The 8,828-nt window shown below is 44.1% G+C and overlaps 2 protein-coding genes across 3 annotated transcripts in view; both read right to left on the reverse strand.

Annotated features, from left to right (window-relative positions):
• FXR2 (FMR1 autosomal homolog 2) overlaps positions 1-7,331 on the reverse strand; it is a 22,037-nt gene extending 14,706 nt beyond the window's left edge. Inside the window, exon 1 of the mRNA XM_024748389.1 lies at positions 7,194-7,331. Coding sequence (XP_024604157.1) covers positions 7,194-7,208 — 15 coding nt within the window. The 5' untranslated portion in view covers positions 7,209-7,331. The remainder of the gene's footprint in view (positions 1-7,193) is intronic.
• Positions 6,583-8,780, reverse strand: SAT2 (spermidine/spermine N1-acetyltransferase family member 2). Of its 2 annotated transcripts, XM_024748396.1 has the most exons (7): positions 8,467-8,771; positions 8,243-8,294; positions 8,023-8,106; positions 7,822-7,923; positions 7,639-7,679; positions 7,394-7,505; positions 6,583-7,309 (listed from the first exon to the last, which is right to left on the reverse strand). In XM_024748396.1, exons 1-7 carry the CDS (start codon positions 8,530-8,532, stop codon positions 7,260-7,262), a joined length of 507 nt encoding a protein of 168 aa, XP_024604164.1. In that variant the 5' UTR covers positions 8,533-8,771; the 3' UTR covers positions 6,583-7,259. The 2 variants fall into 2 exon arrangements, with proteins under 2 accessions (XP_024604164.1, XP_024604163.1); XM_024748395.1 differs by having other exon boundaries at positions 6,583-7,505; positions 8,467-8,780.
• Between the last annotated feature and the right edge of the window lie 48 nt (positions 8,781-8,828).

The raw sequence follows: 8,828 nt of genomic DNA on the forward strand, positions 1-8,828 counted from the left end.
AGTTGGGAAAAAAAAAAAAAAAAAAAAAAAAGGGCCTGGTGCGCATGCGCTGGGCTTTACAGTCCACAAGGCGGACTGGATTCTTTTGAGCCTCTGTAACTCTGCACGATGCGGTTTAAGAGTCACGTTCTTGCCTTGAGAAGATTCTGATCATGCATACAAAGAAAGGTAAAAGAAAGATTTCAAGGCAGTACCGAAAGGCAAATGCAACTTAGCACAAGATTGGATATCTAAATGCGGAGAAAATTCAAAAGAGGAAAAATTGTTACGGAGAAAGGATAGTAGAGGGGAAACTTAGGATTCGTAAACTAAGATAAGTGAGAAATTTCGGTGGAAGTGAATAAAATAGCCAAGAAATTAGGATCATGTGTTGTGCAGTAATCATTTAGCAAATATTTATTTAGCCCTCACTGTGTTCTATCCACTGTGGTAGGTGGTAAGGGTACAAAGACATGTGGTCCCCAAAACAAGGATTTTATAATATATTGGGGAAGGAGCAGACAAACACATTTAAGCAAGTAAGTGCATGGAATTCATTTGAACATGGGATAAAGATAAGGACTAAGTTTTGAGGGAATCCCAAGGAGACAAACAATGGTCAGTTGTTCTTCAGAGTGATAGGGAAAGACTACTGCACGGGAGGTGATGCAAATTGAGATTTGAGGGATAAATAGGCATTTGCTAGAGGAAAAGTGCAGTAAGAGTATTCTTGAGAGAACAAGGACTACAATGGTGCAGAGGAGCAGAAAGAACATGTCCTTTGGGGAACCACAGCTAGTTCAAATAGTGTTTGGCTTGAGGTAGGGAAGCTAGACTGCAAAGGACTTGTAAATCAGGTTAAGGAAAATGGTCTTCACTTTATCAATACTGGAGAGCCACTGAAAGATTTAAAGCAGTAGTATAATGTAATAATATTTATGTTTTACAACTGTGGGGAATAGATTAAAGAGAAAGGGCATTCCAGAAGGCAGTGAGAGCTGTGAGGAGCTGTTGCAGGTGAGAAAGATGCTGAGGAATGCCTTGGATTAGGGCTGTGGGCAACAGAGGTACAAGTTGATTTGAGCCTGTTAAATTTGCAATAGAATCAACAAAAATTGGTGATAAGGATGGGGTGGAGTCAGTGAAGAAGTGGGAGGAACACAGATTTCTACCTTGGATTGCTGAGTGCATGGTGATGCCAGTCATGGAAGAGAGAACATACGAGAAAAAGTTTTGGAGGAGAAGTTGATGAGTTCAATGAGTTTGATTTTGCTCTTTGAGTTTGAGGGTCTACCATCCAGGTGGTCATGTTCCTTTGTCTTCAACAAACTTCTCTTTCAGATCCCAATTTAAATATAATTTCATTAGCCTTCCATTATGCCCACACTGGTTTAGGTCCACTGCCTCACACTGCCAAAGCATCCTATACTCCTTTGTGGCACACATCATGGTTGTAATTTTAATCATTTATCCAGCATCTGTCTTCTGCCATCACACTATAAGTAAGCCCTATGAGATCAGAGACTGGGTTCCAGGTCTGTTTGTCCCCAGCATTGTATACCCAGTACTTAGCACAGTTCCTGGCACGGCAAATATTAACTGAAGGAACCAATGTCCTGTAGGTCAATGGACACACAAGTGTGTAGCCCAGGAGACATCTGGGCTAGAGAGGTGAATGTGAGAATTATCAGCATATTAGACATAGTTAAAGCTATAAGAGAAAATTAGATGTCTAAAGAAAAGTGACTTAGAAATGGATTGGGTCCATGATAAAACTCTCAACTACAACAGTATTTAAAGGGCTGGCAGGGAATTCCCTGGTGGTCCAGTGGTTAGAACTCCATGCTTCCACTGCAGGGTACCGGTTGGATGCCTGGCTGGGGAACTAAGATCCCACATGCCGTGCAGCATGTCCAAAAATTAAACAAAGATACAAATAAATAAATAAAGGGCTGGCAGAAGAAGAGGTGCCTTCAAGCGTGCCTGAGAAGGAACATCAGTAAGGAGGGTAGCAGAAATAATAAAAGGGACTAGACTATCAGCAGTGATTCTGATAAGGAGTAGGGAGGGAGAATTAGAGAAATTAAGTGGGACAGATTATCAGGAGTGCTGGCTGTCAGACTAAAAAGTTTGGGTTTGGACCCTTAAGCAACAGGAGTGGCTGAATTTTGTCTTGGAAATGGCACCATCATCAATTTCGAAGCCTCTGGCAGCAACAGTCCTCTCAGATTTGACTTTTGCACTTTTTCATCTGCTCTAGTCATTGTTCATTCAGGCCAAGGATGAGAGTGGGAAAAGGGGGAACAGCATTTCAGATGGGAAAATGGCATGTACAGAAGGCCCAGAGGGGAGACTACACTGCATTTGAGGTACTGGAAAGAGTCTAACATGGTCAGAACTGACTTGCTGGGGAAAAAAGGCTAGAATAATGTTTCAGATAATGGAGGTTTGGGCCAGAGCCTGGAGGGATTAGCCAGAAGTTTGGACTTTGTGCTGACAGCAGTGGGAGCTGTGACTGAATTTTCAGCCAACTTGCCTTTAGGTGAAATTACTCTAGCTGGACTATACAGAATGTGTCAACAGAATGCCCCAGCTTCCCTTAGGACTTCTTTTGGTTTTTTTTGGCAGCACCGCATGGCATGTGGGATCTTAGTTCCTGGACCAGGGATCAAACCCTTGCACCGTGCCGTGGAAGCACAGAGTCTTAACCACTGGACCTCCAGGATAGTCCTGCCTTAGGACTTCTAAATACACAGAGAGATTGAGAGAGGAAGTTAGAAAGATGGATAGATTGATAGGTGGATGGCTAGATAGATACTGAAAATGGGGATCAAATGAAAGTTTACAAATTGAATGTTGAGACTTGCCCCAGACTCCCTCTTCACCCAGCTCTGAGATTACCTACAACCAGGCTTACACCCTCCAGGCAGGAGTTTGGAAGCATCTTCTCTGGGAAATCTAACCAGACAAGGAAAAAGACCTAATGGCACTGACATCAGGGGTTCCTCAAGGAAATGGCCTCATGGCTCACCCTATAGTAAAGTTCACGGTCCACATGCCTCCCTACATCCCATACAGACACACTCACAGTTTCCAATCAGTACCTTAGTGTCCTGATCTTAAATATGAGCAGACAACTGAGGATTACCAGACATTTGAGGAAAGACTTTAAAATGAAAGACGAAAAAAAATAAATAAATAAATAAAATAAAATGAAAGACGGAGGCCAAAACAAAGAAAGAAAGAAAAGTTTAGAAGAAATACAGACTACACAAGGAGAAAAACATTTTTTAAAAAACCTATGATGGATATTCTCAGATAAGAAAAAACATATATCCATGAAACAAAAACAGAATGTTTTTAAAATGCAGAGAATAAAAGAGAGTTCTTAGAAATTAAAAACATGAGAGCAAAAATAAAAATTCAGTAGAAGGAGGTATGTAACGTACAACATGATAAAAATAATTAACATTGCTGTACGTTATATATGAAAGTTGTTAAGTTCTCATCACAAAAAATTTTTTATTTCTTTAATTTTGTAACTGTATGAGATGACAGATGTTCACTAAACTTATTGTGATAATCACTTCATGATGTATGTAAATCAAATCATTATGCTGTACTCCTTAAACCTATACAGTGCTGTATGTCAATTATATCTCATTAAAACTGGAAGAAAAATAAATAAATAAAATCAATTAAGGGAATTAAAAAATTTCAGTAGAAGGGTTGGAAAATAGAAATTAAAGAAATCTCCCAGAAAGTAGAGCCAGAAAATGAAGGAGATGGGGAAAAAGGAAAGAAAAAAAATTTGTTTTTAATTATAGGATTAGTCCATGGGATTCAACATCTGAATAACAACAAAAGTTCCAGAAAGAGATCACAGAGATAATGAAGGGAGAAAATCATCCAAAAAAAAATAATAATAATTTTAAATGTTTCCATAACTGAAGAACATGAGTTTCCAGATTGCAAAGACCCACTGAGAAAACACTAAGACATTTCCATGGAAGGTTTCAGAATGCTAGGATAAAGAGATGATCCTAAAAGCTGTGGTTGGGGAAAGAGGGAAGGAAAATAAAAATAAGCTTCATACATAGGATTCAGAATAAGAAAAATTTCAGGTTTCTGAACAGCAATACAGCAAACTTTCAGTTTCTGAAGCTTGAAGACAATGGAGAAATGCCTTCAAAATTCTTAGGGTAAATTACTTCCAATCTAATATTTGATACGCATCCACACTGTCAATTAAGTACAAGAGTAGAACAGACATTTTCAGACTTGTAAGGTTCCAACAAATTTACCCCCCAGGCATCCTTTCTCAAGAAGCTCCATCAAAGTAAACCGAGAAAGGTGAGTACATAGGTTCTGGGAAACAGGCTGTCAAGAGCGGGGCACAGGTCCCTAAGATGGATGTGAAAGGAGACTCCAACAGTGCAGCCTAAAGATCAGACTGTGTGCTGGAGCAGGTCTAAGGGCTCCGTGAGAAAGTTCTTCAAAATGAAATAGACCAAATTCCTTACGTGTTTGTATATTCTTAAGAAGAGATTAACATAACTAAGGGAGAATTGGGGGATAAATTAGAGTACGCAGAAAACTAAGCAAATGAATATAGGAGACAAGGCAAGTACTAATTTCAGGGAAAACAAACATGATGCAAGAAAGAAGGGCTTCCCTGGTGGCGCAGTGGTTGAGAATCTGCCTGCCAATGCTAGGGGACACGGGTTCGAACCCTGGTCCGGGAAGATCCCACATCCTCAGAGCAACTAAGCCCGTGTGCCACAACTACTGAAGCCCATGTGCCTAGAGCCCGTGCTCCGCAACAAGAGAAGCCACTGCGATGAGAAGCCTGCGCCCCGCAACGAAGAGTAGCTTCCCTTCGCCGCAACTAGAGAAAGCCCGTGTGCAGCAACGAAGACCCAATGCGGCCCCAAAAAAAAGTAGCAATATCTGTATGCCATTTTGAATTTGAAATATGAAGGTGAATACAAACCCCCCCCATAACAATACAATTTAAAAACTCAATTGAACATGATTGACTCTGAAGAGTTAGGGGAATTGGGAGACTACTGTTTTCTTATATAGGTCTTGTAGAGATATTTGACACTTTAAATAGTATACTGTATATCTATGATTAAAAAAAAAGTAACCCCATGGAAGGGGGTAGTTACAGAAGGAGGCTGGGAGATCAGTTAGGAGGTTATAGCAATTTTCAAAGAGAGGTGATAGTGGGAGTGGGGTTAGGGATGTGGACAGATTTGAGAGATATTTTTCTCTCTTCTTTCTTTAAAAATCCTTCCCCCTAAATGCCCTCCCCTCTGTTCTCCCTGTAATGGCCAGAACCCAGGTGATTTTCACTCTATACTAGTCAGCCCCAGCACTTAATAGAATCACCCTACAGGAGGTTAATGAAGGGATGAGTGGGTGGGAGATCATGGGGTGGCTGCAGAATGGATTGATGCTGGGGTGCAAAGACACCCTATGAAAACTGGTAAGATCTGGGTCAGGATGAGCGAATAACAAAAAACAAGTGTAAACTCTGAAAAGCAAAGACAAAACAGGACGGGGGCCAGACACATTTTGGAAATACTAAATTTCCTAGTTCATACTCTTATTTATTTATTTATGGCTGTGTTGGGTCTTCGTTTCTGTGCGAGGGCTTTCTCTAGTTGCGGTGAGACACGCATAGTCGCTCCGCGGTATGTGGGATCTTCCCAGACCAGGGCTCGAACCCACGTCCCCTGCATTGGCAGGCAGATTCTTAACCACTGCGCCACCAGGGAAGCCCCCCTAGTTCATACTCTTTTCTTCTGCATTAGCATTTAAAGTTTTATTTATTCATTTTCCTGAAGTACTACATGGGCGAGGCACAAAATTCAGAAGATCCAAAGTGGTATGGGGAAGAGTCCCCTTCCTTCCGTTACCTGGACACCTAGTTCCTCTCCCTGGAAGCAACCACTCTCTGCTTGTTTGTGTGTCCTTTCAGAAATAATTCATTCTGAGTTAAGTTTAAAAAGTGCCATCAAAAGATAACTTGTTCATGTTAAAAAGATATTCATCCCTGCCAGATTAGATGAGCCAAGGGCATGAAACTGGATTCTTCTGGCTCCCATCTGTGGAAGGGGCTGACAAGCTTCATTATTTCTCAGTCAAGTTTGTCCTAAAGGCCCATCTGTTGTAAACTCGTTTTAAGGGCCCAAAATTGGCACCACTCTGGAAGAATTTGGGCATTTGAAGTGTTGTTTGGCTGAATCGTATTTTTTAAAAATTTTGAATTTTAAGATGGATCTTCAACTCTCTAGACTCCATTGATCCTGTTTTTTACAATTTACACATGTATGTTACCTTGTTGTCCACTTTCAGTGTCTAAATTATGACCATTTAACCAATGGTTCCTCCACAAAAGGAATAATATGTCACCACTGAAAGTGATGATGTGTTTAATAACTTAGGCAGATGTTTCTGATTTATTGTTAAATGAAAAAACAGGTTGCAAAAGAGTTGATCCCATAAATCCCCACACACTTAACTAATTATATGTATACATGTACATTGAAAAAATCTAAAGAATCAATACCAAAGGGTTAAGAGTAGAGATGTAAGTAAGGCTATGGATTTTATTTTTATATGTCCCTTCAAACTTCTCTACAACAAACCTGCATTACAAAATATTATGAAAGTAGGAAATGAACCTGTTTCCCTTCTTGTCTCCATGCGTCCTAAAGGTTTGTTTTGGTTCTGCTGAACTGAAAATAAAGGCTTTGTGACTTTTGAAAAAGAAAAAGTACTCGCTAGCTGAGCGGATTTTTGGAAAAGTTGGGGCCAGTGGTCCTTCCCAGTGTCCCTAAAATGCCACCACCAGGTGGCAGCCTGCTCCATCTGTTGAGTCGGTGGGCCTGCCTCAGTCTCGGATTCTACACAGCCCAGTCCAGACACTGGAGGCCTTTGTCTGGGTCCCAAACCTGACCAACAAGCCTGATATGTATGCTAGAGGCCAGAGTCAATACTCTGGTCCATTGTGGGTGAAAGTCATCTTAGGCCCACTTTTATCCCCAGGAGCAACATCCACTGACCAGAAAACACTGAGGAAGGGTCGTAATAGCCGAAGCTTGTCACATCCTCAATTCCTCCACCCAACACCACATCAACACATGGGAATTCTCATTTATTTTTCACCCTTAACAAGGAGGTGGGAAGCCTTGCCTCTTCCTCACCTCTGTTCTTTCCATCTGGGAATATTCACTTCCAACCCTCCTTCCCTTCCTTCAGGGAGGCCTAGGTCAGTGGAGGCAGTCTCTGAGGACTGCTTGAGCTGGTGGGGATGAAGAAGCTGAAATAGAGATCCCCAAGGGATGGCGTCACTTTCCTGCCAACTCCCTCATCGCCTCTCCTTCAAAGCGAAAGCAATGCCAACCTTCAGCTTCCGTCAGATCTTGGGCTCCTAGGGCCTTATACAAGTCCATAGCCCCCTTGTTCCAGTCTAGGACTGCCAGGCGGAGCTGGGAGCAGCCCTTATCCAGGGCCACCTGTGGGAGAAGACACCACTCACTTTCCTGGGTCAAAAAGGAAAAGACTTGCTCGCCCTCCATTCAACCCAGGGGCCTCCCATACAGCTTTGCTTTGCCAGGGCCCAGCTTGTAGCCGCATCCCTCTCCTCACCTCGGCCACTTTTTTGATTATTTTGGAGCCAATCCCCTGACCTGATGTGGGGAGAAAAAGGCAAAAAGAGGGATCGTCTGAGTTGAAGGGGACCAGAAAAGACCATAGGCTAGGATTAAGCGGCAAGGGATGGTGGTCCAGTCTATGGGCTGCTTTTCTCCCATCCCGGCCTCTGCCCAGTACCCCGATACTCTGGCTTCACGTAGATGTCTTCCAGATAAATGTTTCGTCCCTTCCATGTGCTGTAGATGAAGTAGTATAGCCCATAGCCCACCACACAGGGCCCTGAGAGAGAAAAGAAGAAGGGTCAGGCCGCTGGGCACCTGGGGGAGAGACCTTTGAGGCTGACTGGAGAGGGCACCTCTGAGATCAGGCTGCTCTTACCCTGTGGCTCCCCGGGGGCAGGAAGAATCTCTGCTACCAAACAGTGATAGAAAGGATTCTCTCCAAAGCCATCTGCTCTCAGGGCTGCAGAGATCGGAGTTGTGACAAAGAGATAGAGAAAGAAGGCCTGGGTGTGTGCCCAGTCTGGAGTTACTGCCTGGGGAACCCATCCGTCACTTCCACCCCAGCCTCCGTCAGGACTCAGGTGTTGGGCCCGTACCTTCTTCACTGATCTTCACCTGGTCTGAGAGTTTCTCGTACTCAGCGAGTTCCTACAGCGTGCGGACAGAGGCTAGATTAAGGCAGGAGGGCCTCACTGCTCCCTAAGCAGGAGCCCTGGGCGCGCTCCTCCCTCTGCTCCCACCTCCAGTCCTTCCCGTCCCCACTCCAGCAGCGCCGCTCTGACCCCCTCTGGGACCCCGGTTTCCGGCCCGCAGCCCTCACCCGAATCAGCCTCAGGATATTTCCACAGTCTCCCTCCTTGGCTTCTCGAATCAGCACGGAAGCCATCCCGATCTCCACCGTCTGGAACCGAAGTCCAGGATCCCCACTTCCGTTCTGCAGGACCGGGCGAAGAGCAACGGGGACCCTTTAAGGGGCCTCCAAATTCGGATCCCGGAAAGCCGGGGGAGTGGTGGGGAGCGAGGTGGTGGGGGTGCCGCGGGCTGGGAAGCAGAAGCCCGATTCCGGCTGCCGCAGGGCGTAGAGAGTGGTGGGACTAGCGGTCCGCACGGCCTGGTAGCCCCTAATTTCGGGCCCCTACAGCGCGCACCTGCCAGCCAATCAGCTTGCAGAGCAGGCATGTC

The sequence above is a fragment of the Neophocaena asiaeorientalis genome, unplaced genomic scaffold (genome assembly GCF_003031525.2).
Source record: "Neophocaena asiaeorientalis asiaeorientalis breed wild unplaced genomic scaffold, Neophocaena_asiaeorientalis_V1.1 scaffold543, whole genome shotgun sequence".
Lineage (NCBI taxonomy): Eukaryota > Metazoa > Chordata > Mammalia > Artiodactyla > Phocoenidae > Neophocaena > Neophocaena asiaeorientalis.

What these genes read in the sequence shown, in the direction of transcription:
- SAT2 (XM_024748395.1), bottom strand. Translation starts at nt 8,532, where the DNA reads ATGGCTTCCGTGCTGATTCGAGAAGCCAAGGAGGGAGACTGTGGAAAT. An exon ending in GGTGAAGATCAGTGAAGAAG is followed by an intron (nt 8,107 to 8,242) that starts GTACGGGCCCAA and finishes CGATCTCTGCAG; the next exon opens with CCCTGAGAGCAGATGGCTTT. An exon ending in TGCCCCCGGGGAGCCACAGG is followed by an intron (nt 7,924 to 8,022) that starts GTAAGAGCAGCC and finishes TTTCTCTCTCAG; the next exon opens with GGCCCTGTGTGGTGGGCTAT.